At 34.3% G+C, this 20,458-nt stretch overlaps 1 protein-coding gene across 24 annotated transcripts in view; it reads left to right on the top strand.

Moving 5' to 3' along the window:
- LCORL (ligand dependent nuclear receptor corepressor like) overlaps positions 1–20,458 on the top strand; it is a 167,035-nt gene that overhangs the window by 52,330 nt on the left and 94,247 nt on the right. For 13 of the 24 annotated variants that reach the window (XM_079920917.1, XM_079920920.1, XM_079920916.1 and 10 more), the window contains 2 exons: positions 10,269–10,348; positions 11,243–11,372. In XM_079920917.1, coding sequence (XP_079777043.1) covers positions 10,269–10,348; positions 11,243–11,372 — 210 coding nt within the window. The other 11 variants (XM_079920925.1, XM_079920922.1, XM_079920924.1 and 8 more) reach the window with 8 other exon arrangements.

Below are 20,458 nucleotides of genomic sequence, written 5' to 3'. Positions count from 1 at the left end.
CCACAGATAACCTTCACCATTTTTATATAAATTTAAAATATATGTTTAGATGTATTTATTCTTTTATTAAAGTAGTACATACTGTATATACAGTGTATATAGTTTTTTGTGCCTACTGATTTTGTTCACTGGTGTATCATTTGGGTATATAAAGTTCTGGATCATCATTCTTAATGGCAGCACAGTATTACATTGTAGATCTATGGTAATTAATTTAATTAATTTAATACCCTGTTGCTTATACCTCATTCCATTTATTCTTTTAATTCTGATAGATCTTGTACCTTATATCCTCTTTTGTTCTTTTTTTGGTGGGAGGATTTACAAAATTAGCTAAGCTTTTGGTGGGAGGATTTACAAAATTAGCTAAGCTTTGGAACTTAGCTTCTTCTCACACATAGGCACATATTGATGTTGCCCTTTTTCACCCCAGACGTTCTAACTTTTCTCCAGGTTTCTTAGGTAAATTCTTCCTCCTTTTCTTTGCTCTTTTGAATTAAAAAAAAAAGGTTTCTAATCAAAGTTTCAGGCTTAAGAGGGATAATATTAATTGTAGTAATAAATCTGTATCTGTGCAAAGATAAAGACAACCATACATTTTGAAGGAAGTTTACAACAGAGCTATCAAAGTGTAGAGCCTTTGAAAAGGCATATAGAAGCTATCCATTATAGACATCTCCAGCTTTTTTCTTATCCTCTTCTTAAATAAGTGTGCTTTCTTTGTTATCATTGTTTAAAATGGTTAAATATTTAGATGTTAGGACTACCAAGTGTAGGTATTTCTCATTATACAAATCTGTATGCAAGAATCACATAGGTGAGTGTATGTTTCTAGATAAATCATTGGAAATCTGAACCCTTGTTACTCACTTTCCAAAACTCAGGAACTAGATGAATTGGCTAGCCAAGGGATCCTTGTATATTACTCTAAATTATTTTTATTATAAAATTAAATGCATAGTATTTTTATTTTGTAATACATTTAAGTTAAATAGACTGCATTGCCAATCTGCTACTGCTTCTGTGGAAAAATGTACTCTAAAATTCATAGTGCTACCTTGAAAGTCAACTTTGCCATACAGTGTGTTTTTAATTTTAAGGCTTTTTATCATCTGTATTAGTGTTTTGAGAAGTTTATATTTTAATTCTTGAAATCTATTCAGAGTCACCTCCAGATTGAATGGTTTTGAAAGCTTTTGAGTGTTGCTAATTTTTAATTTGTTGGAAACAAAAGCTTTCTGTCTTCTTTGATCTGTTCTTAGGACTTTTTGTCCTTTTGAGGAAAACATAACTATTATTTCTTTTTGGAGTAAAGTCTCCAAAGAAACTTTGAATGTCATCAATTTTTATGTACTCCTTGAAAAGTTCCCCATACCCTATGCCTCTCTTCTACCAACCCAGAATTCACTTTTCCTGCTATCACATGACTTTTAAGCAGAAATTCACTCTTGTTTTCTGCTTTAGTCAATCCTTTCTCATGTCTTATTGGGGAACCAGTTTCTTTCATTTGTAGGATTGTCTGATTTACTTGCCCTGACTATGGATATTTACAAAATATGAAAAGAGTACAGTAGGCAGGCATAAAGTGGCTGATAGATCCTTATTAGTTTTTCCCTAGCTCTGTCCACATTTCAAAGAGAAATTATATCAGAGGTATGCAAGCGATTGCATCGTGGCCAAATCCAGCTCACTGACTGTTTTTGAATGGCCTGTGAGCTAAGAATGGTTTTTATGTTTTTAAATAGTTGAAAAAAATCAAAAGAAGATTTAATATTTTGTGGCTTATGAAAACTATATGAAGTCCATATTTAATGCCCGATTAGTACAGTTTTATTGGAAACAGCCCCTCTTATTTGTTGACATATTGTCTATGGCTACTTTTGTCCTTCAACAGTAGAGTTGAATGGTTGTAACAGAGACCATATATCCTGCAAAACCTAAAATATTTGCTCTCTGGCTGTTTATATTATAGTAAAGGTTTGCTAATCCCTGACTTATACCACTGACCAACATTTAATATTTTTGGCTTAATATCCTTTTTTTCCCCCAACTGTTAACACTATGATGATGGAGCAAACAAAACTACTTTTTAATAAGATTTATTGGATGACATATTTTGAATGCTTATTTTGTGTTAGGAACTGTGATGAGCAATGAGGAAAGAAAAATGAATAGGTAGTATCTCTTCCTACTAGGAACCCATACCCTAGTATTAACTAAAAAATGAGTAGCTTTCTAATATGAATTGATGCTTATTTATATTAAAACCAGAGAATCTAATACTATTTTATAGTTAGTTATATAAGTTATATTAGCTTTCCTCAATGTGTACACAGAGACTTATCCAAGTGTACAGGCATACCTCAGAGGTATTGCAGGTTCAGTTCCAGAGCACTGCAATAAAGAGAATAATGCAATAGAGTGAGTCACATGAATTTTTGGTTTCCCAGTGCATATAAATTTTTTGGTTTCTACAGTTATGTTTACACTATACCGTAGTCTATTAAGTGTGTAATAATAGCATTATGCTAAAAAACAATGTATGTACCTTAAGTTAAAAAAGACTTTATTGCTAAAAAATGCTAACCGTCACTTGAGCCTTTGGCAAGTTGTAATTGTTTTGCTGGTGGAGGGTCTTGCATTGATGTTTATGGCTGCTGACTCATCAGGGTGTTGGTTGCTGAAGATTAGGATGGCTGTGGTGATTTCTTAAAATAAGACAACAATGAAGTCTGCCACACTGATTGACTCTTCCTTTCACAAACAATTTGTAGCATTCAGTGCTATTTGGTAGCATATTAGCCACAGTAGAACTTCTTTCACAATTGGAGTCAGTCCTCTCAAAACCTGCCATTGTTTTATCAACTAATTTTATGTGATATTCTAAATCCTTTGTTGTCATTTCAACAGTCTTCCCAGCATCTTACCAGGAGTAGATTCTATCTCAGGAAACCACTTTCTTTGCTCATCCATAAGAAGCAACTCCTCATCCTTTGAAGTTTTATCATGAGTTTGTAATGATTCAGTCACATTTTCAGGCTCCACTTCTAATTCCAGTTCTCTTGCTATTTCCATCACATCTGCAGTTACCTCCTCCACTGAAGTCCGGAGCCCTTCAAAGTCATCCATGAGGGTTGGAATCAGCTGCTTCAAAACTCCTGTTAATGTTGGTATTTTGACCTCTTCCCATGAATCATGGATGTTCTTCATGGCATCTAGAATGGTGGATCCTTTCCAGAAGGTTTTCAGTTTACTTTGCCCAGATCCATCAGAGGAATCACTATGTATGGCAACTATAACCTTATGAAATGTTTTTCTTAATGATTCCTGGTCAGTGGGCTGCAGAGTGGATATTGTGTTGGCAGGCATGAAAACAACATGAATCTTGTTGTACATCTCCATCAGAGCTCTTAGGTGATCAGGTGCATTATCAACAAGCAGTCACATTCACATTTTGAAAGGAATTTTTTTTTCTGAGCAGTAGGTCTCAACAGTGAGCTTAAAATATTCAGTAAACCATGTTGTCAACAGATGTGCTGTCATCCAGGCTTTGTTGTCCCATTCATAGAGCACAGGTAATGTGGTAAATGAGGACTTTTGGAATGGTAAATGAGCATTGGCTTCAACTTCAAGTTGTCAGCTGCATTAGCCCCTAACAAGAGAGTCAGTCTCTCCTTTGAAGCTCTGAAACCAGTCATTGACTTCTCCTCTTTAGCTATGAAAGTCCCAGATGGCATCTTCTTCCTATATGTGACTGATTTGTCTGAATTTTAAATCTGCTGTTTAGTGTGGCCATCTTCATTGATTATCTTAGGTTGATCTTCTGGATAACTTGCTGCAGCTTCTACATCAGCACTGTTGCTTTACCTTGCACTTTTATGTTATGGAGATGGCTTCCCTCCTTAAACGTCATGAACCAATCTCTGCTAGCTCCAAACTTTTCTCCTGCAGCTTCTTCATCTCTCTCAGTTTTCAATGAAGAGAATTAGGGCCTTGCTCTGGATTAGGCTGTGGCTTAAGGGAATGTTGTGGCTGGCTATCCAGACCACTAAAACTTTCTTATCATTCATGTGTTCACTTTTAATTTCCTTTAAGAACTTTTCCTTTGCATTCACAGCTTGACTGTTTGGCACAAGTGGCCTAGCTTTCAGCCTGTCTCAGCTTTTGATATGCTTTCCTCACTAAGCTTAATCATTTCTAGCTTTTGATTTAAAGCGAGAGACTTGCTGCTACTCCTTTCACTTGAACTCTTAGAGGCCACTGTAGGGTTATTAATTGGCCTAATTTCAATATTGTTGTGTTTCAGGGAATAGGGAAGCCCAGCAAGAGGGAGAGATGTTGGGGACAGGCCAGTTGGTGGAGCAGTCAGAACACACACACAAAGAATATACAATGGAAAAAAGACTGTCTCGTCAGCAAGTGGTACTGGGAACGTTAGACAGCCGCATGCAAATTAATGAAGTTAGAACACGTCCTCACACCATACACAAAAATAACTCAAAATGGCTTAAATACTTAAATATAAGAAATGACACCATAAAATTCCTAGAAGAGAACATAGGCAAAACATTCTCTGACTTAAATCCTACCAGTGTTTTCTTAGGTCAGTCTCCCAAGGCAATAGGAATAAAAGCAAAAATAAGCAAATGAGACCTAATCAAACTTAAAAGCTTTTGTACAGCAAAGGGAACCATAAGCAAAACGAAAAGACGACTTAGACAGAGTGGGAGAAAATATTCGCAAATGATGTGACCGACAAGGGCTTAATTTCCACAATACACAAACATCTTATATAACTCAACAACAACAACCAAAAAAAACCCAGTTGAAAACTGGGTAGAACACCTAAATAGATATTTCTCCAAAGAAGACATACTGTTGGCCAACAGGCACATGATAAGATGCTCAGCATCACTAATTATTAGAGAAATACAAATCAAAACTATAATTATGTACCACCTCAGACCAGTCAGACTTTTTTCTTAAAAAGTTACAATTAACAAATGGCTGGAGAGGGTGTGGAGAAAAGGGGGAACCTTCCTATACTGTTGCTGGGAATGTAAGTTGGTGCAGCCACTGTGGAAAACAGTATAGAGGTTCCTCTAAAAACTAAAAATAGAGTTGCCATATGATTCTGCAGTCCTACTCCTCGGCATACATCCAGACAAAGCTATAATTCAAAAAGGCGCATGCGTCCCTATGTCCATACCAGCACTATTCACAATAGCCAAGACAAGGAAGCAACCTAAATGTCCATTGACAGATGAATGGATAAAGAAGATGTGGTACATATATACAACGGAATATTACTCAACCATAAAAAAGAATGAAATAATACTATTTGCAGCAACATGGATGGACTTAGAGATTATCATACTAAGTGAAGTCAGAAAGGGAAAGACAAATACCATATGATATCACTTATATGTGGAATCTAAAATATGACACAAATGAACTTATCTATGAAATAGAAACAGACTCACAGACATAGGGAACAGACTTGTGGTTGCCAAGAGGGAGTGGGTGGGGGAGGGAGGGATTGGGAGTTTGGGGTTAGCAGACGCAAACCACTATATATAGAATGGATAAACAACAAGGTCCTATTGTATAGCCCAGGGAACTATATTCAATATCTTGTGATAAACCATAATGGAAAAGAATCTTAAAAAGAATATAAATATGTATAACTGAACCACTTTGCTGTACAGCAGAAATTGACACAACGTTGTAAATCAACTCTACTTCAATTAAAAAAAGAACACACATGGAACATTGATTAAGTTTGACAACTTATATCGGCACAGTTCTTGGACCCCAAAGCAGTTATAATAGTAATGTCAAAGATCACTGATCACAGATCACCATAGCAAATATAATAATGAAAAAGTTTGAAATGTTGTGAGAATTACCAAAATGTGTGACACAGAGACACAAAGTGAATAAACGCTGTTGGAAAAATGGCATTGATAGACTTGCTCAGCACAGTGTTGCCACAAACCTTCAATTTGTAAAAAAATGCAATATCTGCAAAGTGCAGTAAAGCAAAGTGCAATAAAACAATAAAACTGCCTTATACGGTTGGACTACAGTTTGTTCACCTATTTGAAAGACCTGCTCACTTCCTAGGTTTGGCAATTATGAATAAACCTGCTATAAACATATGTGTGCAAGTTTTTGTGTGAACATACATTTTTAACTCACTTGGTTAAATACCTAGGAGCACCATTGCTGGATCCTTTGGAAAGGAAACACTCTGTTTAGCTTTGTAAGAAGCAGACTATCTTCAAGAGTGGCTGTACTATTTTGTGTTCCCACCAGCAGTGAATTTAGGTTCCTTTTGCTCTACATCCTCACCAGCATTTCATGTTGTCAATGTTTTGGACTTTAACCATTTTAATAGGTGTGTAGTGGTATCTTGTCGTAATTTGCATTTCTCTGATGGCATGTAATATTGAGCACCTTTTCATATGCCTGTTTACTATCTGCATATCGTCTTGGGTGAAGTGTCTGTTCAGACAGGCTTTGGCGTCAAGAATGAGTTAGGAAATATTTCCTCTGCTTCTGTATTCTGGAACAGATTATAGAGAAACCATTTGGGCTGGTGCTTTCTGTTTTGGAAGGCTATTAATTATTGATTTGATTTCTTTGATAAATGCCTGTTGAGGTTACATATATTTTTGTGTGTGAGATATGGTAGATTGTGTCTTTCAAGAAATTTGTCCATTTTATCCAAATCTGTGGGAAACTAATGTTGTCCATAATATTCTTTTGTTACTCTTTTAATGTTCATAGGGTCAGTAGTGATGGCCCATCTTTCATTTCTGATATTTTCTCTTTTTTTCCTGGTTAGCCAGGCTAGAGGTTTATCATTTTATTGATCTTTAAAAAATCAGCTGATCCTAATTTTTTAAAAGGTATAGAATATAAACTGGAAGGATATATTGCAAACTATTAATCGTTATCTCTGGATGATGGGATTATGAATAGTTTTTCTTTTCTCCTTTGTACTTTCAATATAGTTAATATGTAGTTTCATAATGAAAAATTATTTTTTAATTATATTGCCTACTGTTATGTATCTTTTAACAAAGTTATAATCAGTTTTTATGACCTTAATGAAAAATCTAGTTTCAGTATTCTCCTTTTTCACTTTTCATTGAACTTTATCTTTAGGAACTCCAAATTTATTTTCTGTGGCTTGAGGGTACTGAAGAGAATAAAAACATTAAAAAGAAGTGTGATTAGTTAAAAGAAAATGAAAGTAACATCTACTGGACTTCTGTGTTTTGTGTATGTTCTTAATTAATTTTTGCTACAGCCTTAAGATGCAATTATTATTATCCTCATTGTACAGTGAGGAAATTGAAGCTCAGAGAAAGTGACTAGCCCAAGGCTACATCTATCAGTAGTATGTGGAAAGACCGTGGTTCACTACAAGGCTCTCTAATTTCAAAGACTGTTATCTTTCCCAGATAAATCAGGTGAATGATTGGAGCCAGACTTTGACCACAAGAATATGTATATATGGTGGAAAGGTTGATTTTTATCATTCATTTACTATCAGTTTCATATATGACATTGCCTTTTATTAATAAGGTTAGTTGTATAAGGTACATATTTTGACCCTTTTTGAGCTTATACCTTCATGTATTAAAGTTTCAAAATGAGAGACAACTTATTTTAGAGATGAATATCTGAATCATTGTCAACTTTTGTTTGAGAGATAAAATGAATGTGTTTTGTTGTAGTGCTTATTTAATTTTTATGACCTGAAAGGACAACCTGGACAGAGGGAGAAGTCTGGCCTCCAGGTGATTTTTCAAAATCGCTTTTCCTATATATAAAAAAAGTATACCATCATCATTTATTTGGACTGAAAATTAAAAGCTGCTATATACAGAGTAATTACTAAATATTTTTAAGTAAATTCATAGATTTCTGAACCCAGTAACATTTAATGGCATTTATGTAATCATTGATTATTCAATGCCATTTGTTTAACTATGTAGGCATTTATTTTAATTGAATTTCCTTGAAGAACTTCACCTAAAATAACTAAAATAAATGAGGATAATCTCAGCATGCCCAATTTTATTTTACAACTGGTAATGGTCTTAATTAACCCAAAGTTGTTGTCCCTTGAGTCAATATATTTATCACTGAAACTTTATGAAACCTTTCAGTGATTTTTCAGAAATACCTTTTCCAGACCTACCAGCTATTTTTCAAAAATCCCAATGCTGGATTCCTTTCATAGTCCCTATTCATGAGGCCATAATTTTTAAAAGCAGTAAGATTTCCTTGATCTATCAAAATTATGTTATGCTTAGCCTATGAGTCAAGTTTTTGCTACAGTAATGCTACATAACAAACAGCTCCAAAATCTGTTTCATGTTTATGGGTGACCTTATTCACTGGAATCTAGGCTGTGGATGGGGATAACATCTCATGATTCCATGTTCCAGACTGAAGGATTAATGGCTTTACGGGCCAAGTTCTTCTGATGTTGGATGGTGGAAATTCAAGAGAATTGGGGAAATTTGCCATGCCTTTAAAAGCCTCTGCTTAGAATGGTATACTGTCACTTCTTCTATATTCATTTCATTGGTCAGAAAGCTGTGCCTCGCTCTCTGTAAGAGACACTGCACAGTCCTATATTCAAGAGTGTGAATCTATGCTTCTGTTGTACTGACTGGGTGAAAGGTTGGAGAAAATTATGAACCTGCATAACTACAATTCTGGGTTTTTAACTGTATAGGTTATGTAAACCTTTTCATTTGTCAGGTTGTTTACAAAAAGTGATCAGTTTTCTTAAGCAGATATTCAATTAAAATTTGTCTTCTTCAAACTAACCTTATTAAATATATGTGTGATAGTACAGGATTTAAAAAATAATGACTAGCGACTCTACCTCGTTAATAATTCACCTCTGCATGATGTTTTGCAGTTTATGAAGTATTTTCATATTTTTAAAATTTGATCACAAATAAGTTAGGTGATGGGATCCTTATTTTACAGATGTGGAAATTAAAACGAAACCTTTGTGGCTTGGCAAGGCTACAAATAATAAGTTCCATTCCAGATTTTTGGAGACTTCAAATCCAGTCATCTTTCCATTACTCCATACTGGATCTTATGTTCCCATTCCCTCCTCTTTCCAAGCTTAAATAAATAAAAGGAATATTTCTGGAGCACTGCCAAAATCAAAGGAAGCTATCACTGTACTCTTTATATTCCAGCAAATTATATTATCTTCTATTCTGACCTATATATCTGGATTAATGCAAGAGTATCCCACGGGCTAAACCTAAGTAGTATTTATTCATTATCATTCCAGAAGGATGAGTTTGTTTCCTGTGTAGTTTAGCAGAAAACATGTATTCAGTTTCATTATGTATTTCAAAAGTATAAGAGAAATTACTGTGGTATACCAGTGCTTTTCAAATTAGTTCCAATGTAGCTGCCTCAGATGATAATAGTTTATGTATTTGAGGTTCTGTGTATGAATTTATTTGGGACAAGAAATTGGAGGGAATTTCTATTGCAAGGAGTAAATTTGAAAAATCACTGTCTATACCAAGTACAGTTAGGATGGCAATGTTATTATATCTTCATAAAATTCCTTCATTAGAAAATGTTTTCCACGAACTCACTAATATATTACAACAGTTGGATTATAAGGAACATTCTTGTGAAAAAAATCCATGTTTGGTATTGAATAATATAACTTGTTTACTTGCTTTTTGCTCTCACTCTTGCAACAAAGCCTTTAGCACGTAATGAAAATCTGATCTGACTTCTTAGCAGTGGATTTCTACTTTTTTCTTGGATAGCATTCCATATTCTCAAATCTGTAGGCTTTTCTGGTGCTTTATTCCATTTCTCTGTTTTATGTTGTCTTTCATGATGTGCAAAATTTATTCCTTTATCCCCATATCTCCCTGTTTGTTCTGACTTCTTTCATAGTGAAAATAAAAATTAATAGACAATGATAAATTGAATCTTTCAGAAGGCTAGATGATACTTAAAATTCTATTGTTGGAAAATTAATTTATAACCAGCTCATTGTTCTTGCTACTTTGTCTGATAATAGTGCAAAATTACTCTCTGTATTTCTTTCTAGATGTTACCAGTTTAATTTTGGGGGGGCCTTTTCCCCTTACTATTGCAGCTAGCTTTTTTATATGAGCCATTGCTATGGCGAGTGGTAATTTTATTTGTTTTAATAAAGTTAGTGTATTTAATCAATATTTTTCCCTCTTTTGAAGACTGTGAACCAGAAGAGCTGACTGACTGGTCTATGGATGAAAAATGTTCATTTTGTAACCTACAGAGAGAAGCAGTCAGTGTAAGTTTTAGTGCTATGAAATTATGTCTAAACTAATTGCACAATTGTAACACAATTTTTTAAACTTAATTTGTTCTGAGAATTTGTGACTTACAGTGAAATTTAAATACTTGATTTTGGTAATGAGAAGAATATTTTAAAGTCTTATGTTAGAAGTCTAACATTTAGCTTAACTTGCAGGTAAAAATCCCAGCAACATTCTCATCTTTTTTGCTCATTTCACATTTCTTTCTTAAAGCCCTTTGACTCATAAAGTTCAGTTCAGATCTGTTTTGTATTTAGGTAGACACGGGTGAGCCGAGTTTGGTCTGAGACCACCCTGTAGTCTGATTTCTTAGGAATCAGTGGTTGGAGGATAATGTAGTACTACGTTTTAGCCTTTTACTTTCTCATGAAGTCTTTTGGATATCATAATTATCTCCTGTGAAATGATTAATTATTAGTTTCTACTGTAAACAGGGCATAAAATAGACAAGCAGCATCTTCTTGCATGGTGGGAAGTCCTAATTCTTTATGTACTGTTGTGGGAAGGGCTGAGAAGAAATGGGAATTTGAGAACTTGCACCCATTTTGGTCAGATTAGTGGATAAACATATCTGCTTTGTTCTTAAAACTCTCATTACTGGCATGCTATATAGTGAGTTTATTTAACAATATATTTTATCTGCCCCCACCCCCTTTTTGACAATAGTTTTGCTAAGGAATAAGGCTAGTTTGTCCCTCTATCAAAGATAAATTTCTTTTTTCCCGACTCCTTTCTCAAATCTTATGTTCTGTATATAATTTGACATATTTAAAAGATAAAAAAATAAACAGAATTTTTTTGCCATTTTAAATGGAGCCCCATGTTTAAATAAAAAGTGATTTTTTTATGTTGTTTTCTTCTAATTTTAGGATTGTATACCATCTCTTGATTCTTCACAGTCGACACCAACAGAGGAACTATCATCTCAGGGCCAGTCCAACACTGAAAAGATTGAATGCCAAGCAGAAAATTACCTAAATGCACTCTTTCGAAAGAAAGGTAATATTGATATACTTTGTCATTTAAAATTTGCAGTAGACATCTAAAATGTTTGAATTTTCTCTCACACAAGTTTTTAATATGTCAATCTCTACTCCATTCTTGATTATTTCCTTCTTTGTCCTTAGTTTTTCTTCATATTTTTAGGGACATTAGGATTTGCAATCACTGTAGAGCTGTCTTCTATTAGGCTTTCCTTTTCACCATTCTATTCTCAAATCTCTCCCTGACTTTATTTTCTTAATCTACTATAGGCAGAAGAAAATTTTATATGCTTCTGGTCTTCCTTATTTTGTTTCTGACTTCAAAAGTTCTTTTGTGTTCAATAAGTGATAGATATAATATATTGCAAAGCTGTTTTTAGAAATGTAACAGTTAAATCATTTATCAGCCAGGTCGGTAGTATATTTGCTGGCTTGAGATTTCAGTGTTTCTTTGATAGCTTGAATGTGCTTACTTGACATTACAATGTCAGTGTTGTTCTTTGCTTCCTGTCTATCTAAACATTAAATCCAAATTAGGGCTGTTTTCACTTGTTTTCTTGCTTTGATACACATGTATCAGGCAGAAGTTATTTTTATATCTTAAGTTACTTGAGAAAAATACAGAAATATAGACCCTTCCATTTTTTGTTCTTGGCCATTTGCGCAGTAGTAAAGTGTCTTAATTTTTATCACATAGACCTTTGGAATAAGTCATGGTGCAGGGGGAATGAAGGATGGTGGTGGGAGGATCACTGTACCTCCCAGCTTCCTGAGATTGGGGAAAACATTACTGTATTTTCATCTAAGTATTGATAGTGCTTTTACTCCTCTTTTGAATTAGGTAACATCAGATATTTTCTGTTAAAACAGATGACTTACAGGTTTTAATCTATAATGTTGAATATAGTCCTCACCTTTGAGAAAGGAAGCTTTTGTTTAGTCTTACTGTTACGAGTTCTTCTATGTGTTGAAATATGAAAATCCTCTGATGAGAAGAACCATTAGTATATTAAAAGGCCTAAAGTTAAGAACTATATATTTTTTTAAGTGCAGGGGACTGAAAACCTTTTCCTGTGTGTTACGAAAGTACTTAGTATTGAGAAATTGGCAGTATCTTTAAAAAACAAATTGTTTTCTTAAAATTTTCTTTATGAACCAATATAAAAATTATTTACATGATTTCTTTAAGAATTTTATATTAACTTAGAAAATTTTATTCTGTCTTTATATTTACATTTATAAGAATTATGTTATCAGACTTACATCACTAAGAGAGCTGGAGAAAATGTATGCATTTACACACATGCATGCAGTAAGTTTCACTCACCTTAGAACTTACTCAGTCGCCTCCTCCTTTGAATAATTTGTAATGGTAGTAGGTAGAAATTAATCAATAATAATGACTTTTAGTATTTGATAGTATGGAGTTAGCCTGTGCTCCATTGCCCTGTTAAGAGTAATCAGTAAAAACTTGGTACTATTTCAGCTGATTCAAGCATCTGGGTCTCCAAGAGGTCTCCTACCAATGGTTGGGTGAGTGTTCATGGATATTTAGTGACCTCTCCATTTGGGGATTTTTTTGGTTTTCTTCAAGATCTTTGAAGGATCACAGAGTTTTTAAATGAAAGATTCTTATTAGTAGTATTTTTGCTTTACTTCAGGTCTTCAGTATTTTTGTCTTTGTTAATTTCTTTATTTGTAGTCCCTCATCACTTACCAGATTTAATTAAACATAAGGACTTCTCTACTTGTTTACTTGGTTTTGTTTCTGTTGTTTGTTTTTAATTTCTTTGAATGAAATCATTTTCGAGATTTCCAATATGGTCTGAGCAGGATGAGACTAGAAGATAATAACAGTATCTTTTAAATGGTTTTAACTCCTTTGTTTGTGTATTTGTTTATTTATTTAGTAAGTTCTTTTAACTTTACTTTGAAATAAAAGGCAAAAAATGTGTTTTTAAAGATAGGAAATTCCGAGTATTCGGAAGCAAATAAAATGCTAATAAAGCATCTTGTTAGTGAAGTTTTTATTTGATTCCTGAAAATTTCTCAAACTTGGTCATTTATAGGAGTGCTGCATATTAATAGCGTTAGTATTACTGATACTTTAAATCTGTTGCTTAGTTTGAGGAGCATAAGCATGTGATCATCTTGCCAAAACGTAGAGAAATCTTCTAATATCCCTATTGTAGCTTGTTTATTATCTTTCTTAACTATAGTTTTATGGAAGTTGATGATGTAAGCTGCTGTTATTGAGAACTCACACTTAGGATAATTAAGATGGTTGATGTCATCAATTATGATTGAACACTAAGTCCGTTTTGTGACTTACCTCATTTAATCTCAAAACACTGTTAAGAGATAGGTACTCTTGTTATCGCTTTAACAGACTGAGATAATGAAGCTCAGAGAAGTTTTGTGTTGTGAACGTTTGAATCCTTGGAAGGAATTTTAAAAGGTCAAAGATTTTCTATGTGAGGAACACTTAGATTCTAAGTATTAAGTAGAAAATCATTCCTGTTCTCTACTACTTAGCAGCCTAGAATTAGTATTATTTTAATTGAATTAGGCAGGCTAGAGAGGACCTATGAGACATACAGAGCATTCCATCTTTGCTTTATATGAACATGAACAGCTTTAGTGATTAGTTCCCTTATAGTATTTAATAATTGGAGAAAACTTATTACTTAATCTAAATACAGTTTGGACTATCCCTTATAATTAGAAGCCAGTCAAAAATACTCTTGTAGGGTTGAGTAAGTACAGTCAGGGGAGTGGATATTTTAGTGCAGAGATGAACTTTTAACTAATTTTATATATTCTTTACTTTAGAAATGTTTCAAAATTGAGTTCCTGCTAGAGGTTAACCTAGACAATTGTCTAGAATGCTAGAGTAGAATGAAACCTCCATGATAGTAGGGACTTCTGTTTTGTTAATTGCAGAATCCTCAGTATCTGGAATAGTACTTGTCACATCTTAGATCTTCAGTAAGTATTTTTGAATGAATAAATGAGTACTAAGATAAACTGTCCATATATCTTCCAGTTTCTCTACATATTCAGTGGTATTAGTACTTATTTGTTTTATTTGAAGAAGGAAATTATTTAGCGTGTATGTATTGTTTATCTTTTCCTACTTTGTACTTAAGTATATTGCTGTGTATAGCCTGAATATCAGTCAGTTTATTTGTTTTGAAATGTGGGTAAACATAGGCATATAGATATAAAATGCCTTTTCTGAAGCTGTCCCCATAGGATATGAACTAAACTGTTTTGACTTTGGCTTCACATTCTCTGATCACCTGAAGCAGTGTAAATCACTGGCTTACGATTCAGGAAGATATCTCATCTTTTATTTTTCAGTTAAAGAAGGCTACTTGACTAAATTGGACAGATAGTATGCACGTTGTAGCTGAATGAATCATACTGCTAAGTGTATATAACAAAATAAAGCCTTCCTTCATCAAAATATAATGTTTTTCCTACTTTATCTTTTACCCCCCCACACACACATTGAGCATTCATGTAACTACTATTCTGGCCTTTTCTTTTCGAAGACCTTGGTATATAGTTGAAAGCTGCTATTAACCAACCTTTCCCCCTTAAATTAATTGTTAGCTAGGTTTTATATAAAGTTTTTCATGGCTCTTTTGAACACAGATCCTTTTCCTTTTAAACTTTTAATTTTTAAGCTCTATAATACTGCATGAAATAAATATTAATACTGCTTATTAATTAATTGGATTATGACTGATACTAAAAACGTTTGACTTCTTAGAAACAGGAGTGTTAAGATTGCTTTTCTCTAAATGCAGGTATCCTAGAATGACTATGTAAATTTGACCTGATTCATTCAGGCCCTAAGCATTTCTTATACAAATGTGCCTTTGTGATAACACGTGGTCATACATTGACTTTTTCTTTATATGTGGGCTGCCTTTTTAGAACTCTTAGGGAACTGTATGTTAGTGTCATAAAATAATCCACATAGCATTATGAGCCACAATCCAGAGGTATCCTTGAAAAGATTTTTCTTATTTTGCCATGTAGAGGATATGAATAAAATTCTAAGAACACACTTAAAATTATAACTATTTAAGATTTTAAGCATTTCTGTTAAAATCACCTTTCTGCCTGCAACACCATCCATAGCAGGAATTGAAGGCCGACTATCAGGTCATTCATTCATCATCACATGGATTCTTATCTCCTTTTGTCTTTTTTAATCTCTAATTTGACCCAGTCATTTACACCTTTACAAGCACCCAAATTTTCTCCACTGTGTTTTCTGGAACTTGTGGTCTTTCATCAGCAATCCCCTATATCCTCAGTCTTTTCTCTTAATGTTCCCTTTACTTTATTGCTTTAAGTGAAACCTATATATTCATAAAAGATGCTTTTGTAGACCTTTCCCTTGCTGGATGTTTTTAATTCCTTGCTTTATGTAATATGGGGGTGATAAAATTAACAAGCAACTTCTGAGATCTTTATAGCTGCTTTCCAATCATTTATTTGCCATCCTTACTCCAAACCCTGAGCTTGTTTGGAATATCTAAATATTCCATCCATATTATCATGTTGCACACCTCTACCAGCCTTTTCACTTTCTTCCTCCCATCTTAGTTCTTTGTGACTTCAAGTTCTATGTAACTGTTAGGTTCTACATTCTGGCCTCTCAGTTACTTGACCTCTTCATTTCCAATGATCTTTTCCTCCATTCCACTCCAACCACCTTTCCCATGATCATCCCTAGACCTTTGCCACCTCACAAAAATAATTTCAACCATCCCTATTTCTACTACCATTTTATTTCAGTAGTCATCCCAGTATTTTTTTTAACCTCCTTGCAACCCCCAATCTATTGACCATACCACTTCTCACTGTTACTGTCTTACGACTTCACGTCTCTCCTTACTCAGCTCAGATACTGTGCTCAATCGCTGTAATTATCTTTCTGTAAAATTTTAACTCCCTTGCTTCTCTTTTCCTTTGTCATATTTGCTTGTCAGAACCTTATCTGTGTTTTAACCCTATTCTCAATATCTTACACACTTACCCTGGAACAGCTGAACTTGACTAAAGTAAAACACCCTATTATGCTGACTTTCTAAGTCTCACCTAGTCCCTTTCCTCTGTTACAGGTGGTTGTTTTATATCCTTCTCAAAAGTTCACAACTAAAAATTGTGCTTCCTTTTTGTAGCACAATCACCTTCTAACATATTATATAATTTACTTATTTTTATTGTTCATTGTCTTATTCCTTTTGCTAGAATATAAGCACTATGAAGAATTAGATTTTTGTATTTTTGCCTGCTGAGATATCTCAAGCATCTGACAGGTAGTAGATAATTATTTTCTGTACTTTTACCATCTTCACTTCTCAACTCCCCTTTTCTTTTCAACCCATCCCAATTAGACTTCCTTTTCTACTACAACATTGAAATTGTTTTATCAGTTTCATTGGTAATTCCATCTTGTACTATTCAGAGGAAAGTTATTAGTTCTCACCTTATTCAGCTTTTCAGCATCAATTGATAGGGATGAGCACTTCCTTAATCCTGGTTTCTAGGAAACTATATTCTTTTAATGTTTTCCTTGTCTTGCAGATTACTTCTTTCACATGCTCCTTGCTGCTTTTTGTCTTTTTTACCTTTAAATATTGAAGAGCCTAGGAGTTAGTCCTCAGTTGTCTTTTCTTCTCAGTATGCCTTCTCTTACTTGATGGCATCATTTCATCCAGTGGGTTTAACTACGATGTATGTGTTGATGACACCTGAATATTATAGGATTATATCTAATCCTAATCTTTTCTCTAGCTTTACTCTCTTATATCTGTCCACTTGGTATTCTTCAGTAGAATATTCAGTAGCCATCTCAGAATGACCTATCTAAAACAGAACACTTGACTTTACTCTCCCCAAACCTTCCCCTGCCCCAGCCTTTCCTATCTTAGTAAAAAGTATCACCCTTGACCCCAGTTGGTCAGTCCCCAAGCTAGGAGCTTTTCTTGATTCCTCAGTATCCTGTATACCCACATTCAACCTATCATCAACTCCCATTGGTTCTACCTTCAAACCATTTCCATAGCTGCCATCCTAATCCAAGGCACTTCATCTCTGGCATATACTACTTAAAGAGCCTCCTAACTGGTGTCTCTTCTTCTACTTTTCTCTTCCCTAACAATTCATTTTTTCTACACAGAAGGCAAAATGATATTTCTGAAGCCTAAACCAGGACATTATTCCTCTGCCCAAAAGCTTCCAATGGCTTTGCATGTCACTGAGAGTAAAATCTATCAAAAATTCAATCTACATGGCCTACTTCTGCCTCCTCTTTAGCCACATCTCTTATTGTTTATTCTTTTGCAGACTCTGGCTTTTAGCTTTTCCTCAGATGTGCTAACCTTATTCCCACCTTAGGGTCTTCCTACTTGCTGTTGCTGTTACCTCTGTCTGGAATCCTTGTTTGCACTTGAGCATTGCACTCCTTCATATTATCAAACATTACCCGGGCCTGACCACTCGTTGCTCCAACCACCCCATTTATGATAATTCTTTCAGTCAGTCTCTTTCCCATCATTCTTCTTTTCATTTGTCTGTTTGTTTGTTTCCCTGACTCCTCTTTTAATATCTGTTTGTTATCTGCCACTTCTAGAATATAAGAACAATAAGACAGGGATTTTGTCTATATCTCCTCAGCACCTAGAATTATACCCGGTACAGTTAAAACTCAATAACTTAATTGAGTGCCTGTAGAAGAGGAATATTTTAAAGGTCAACAGTAATGCTTTAAAATCATGATTGTCTATCCAGTTTTTTTAAAATGTTACTTATAGCTGTAGTATGCTAGATCTTTTAGCAAAGTCTTTAATGAGTCCTTGCATGTGATAAGAAAGTTCCAATATTCTAAGATGTTCTAGGAATCAGCCCAAATAATGAAAATATAAGTGATTCTAAATTCCTTTCAGAAATGTTTAGTCATTGAATTATTCTTTCAATGGTTATACACAACTCTAAACATTTTGAGGACATAATTTAAATTTTGGGGAAGCAGTGGTTCTTTCATTTATCTTTATATAATTCTTTAGAAGTTTGTCTAAATTATTTCTTTGCATATTCTAATTCAGTTGAGAAAGTGTAGTCTGTTAGGTGAGAGGGAAGACCTAATTCTCAGAAGAGATATAATTCTATTTGGGGCCCTATTTTTTGAATTACCATCTGTCCCTGGGTAGTATTTCTCCCCTGTGCTCTGTCTCTAATACTGCAGATAGTGAAATTAGCCTGTATGTGAATAAATGTAGTAATCTGTATATGCTGTTCAAACTAATGAGTACTGAATTGGAAAAAGCACTTTTTTGTGGAAGTAATAGACAGTTACTACGTGCTATTTAACTGTTTCGTAGTAATCATTTAAAAATCTTTCTAGAATATTTTTCTGATTTTCTTGAGTAACTCATGAATTCACCAGCTGTGTCATCACCTATGTGTTCTTTCATAAAATCCTGCTAATTTACTTCTTTCTTTCCCTGAGTATGACTTTCCCCAGAGCAAGACTAGCATGTTGGCCTTTATAAAACATATTTCTCGTCCATGGTTAGAGAAGTTAATTCATTCAACAACGTTCCACTAAGTTTCCTTCTATATGCCAGGTACCATACTAGTGGAAAAAAGGCAGAAAACATCCCTGTCTTCTGTGTGCTAGTGAGGGGAAGCAGACAGTAAGCAAGTAAATTCTGTTTGTGGTTGAATGTGACTGCGTGCACGCGCACACACACACACACACACACACCTTTCACACGTGCTGGATATAAATATATATGTAGGTGTTGTGGAGGCAAAGCAGGGAAAGGAGCTTAGGGAATGCCAGGGTAGAGGTGGGAATTGCAGTCTTATAAAGAGCAGTCGAATAACATTTGAGCAAACGCTAAAAAGAAAAAAAATAGGGTATCAAACTCAAACTACAGAAAACCTGGGGGAAATACATTTCAGGAGTTAAAGCTAATATCAGTTTTGAAAAATTATAGATCAGGCATGTAGGAGGTGATCGCCACTCCCGTTCCTCAGTTTTACAGATTATTTTCCTTTTAAGACCAAGCTAAAATTATAGCATTTAAAAGCAGATAGGGGATTTGGAGATTATTTAACTCTGTTCCTTTACTTACATACAAAGAAGTAACAGTTAAATAACTTGACCAAGCAACATGTACTATAATGTAAACAACTGATTAAATAATGTAAGATAGTTAATGATTATTAATAGTACTTAGTAAAATGATCAAAAAGCATTTTTAAAATGTTTAATTGATTAAAGAGTTGCCTGCATGAAGTTTGATGGTAATAAAAGAGATGGAGGCTTAGTTCCTGTTGCTGTTTGGTGATGAGTAGTATTAAGTCAGAGTGAGCTGGTGAAGTATTGAACAGGTGAATTAAATGCCTAAGGTTCATCCATGTCTGAATCCATGGAACTAGCTTATCTGAACCATCAGCTGAAGCCACAGAAAAGGCACTGGGATTTTTTTTAAAACTTCTTTTAAAAATGGATGAACTATTTAAGTTCCCGTCACTTGTAGTTTTTCAGCTCCTGGTCACCCTTTAATGTGTGGAGTCTTCTCATATCATGATCAGACTCACTTGTATGAACAGACATTTTATCTGCATGATCTAAAATTTTTTTTTAAAGATTTGGTGTCACGTATTTGTGACTCCTTTATCTTTGCCTGACAAATGATGAGCATCAAGTTGAAAGATTTTCTAATCATAAACTTCACTATGTGATGTTAACAGTTAACATTTCGATGGTCCACTTCATTAAACCCAGCCTCCTTAGCAAGATGTAAGACTTTTTGCTTTACAGTCAACATTTCTTTTAACTCCTTGAAGTTAACAGAAGAATATGCTAGGTTTGTTCATACTCCATTCACTGTTTATTGTGATACTGTTTCCCAAGCCTCATTGACTGAGAGTATCTTTTTATCAAAACACTTTCATAAGTCCTACTTCTAGAAGTGTCAAATGCATCAGCATCCCACAGCAGATATTTCATGCCAAGTGTGAAAAAGAAAAATCTGTGTCACGTGGGTATCTGTCCACTGTTCTACTTTG

Source organism: Stenella coeruleoalba (assembly GCF_951394435.1).
Source record: "Stenella coeruleoalba genome assembly, chromosome: 4".
Taxonomy (NCBI): domain Eukaryota; kingdom Metazoa; phylum Chordata; class Mammalia; order Artiodactyla; family Delphinidae; genus Stenella; species Stenella coeruleoalba.
Note: the sequence above shows the minus strand (reverse complement) of the source record. Positions and strands in the feature narration are given on the sequence as shown.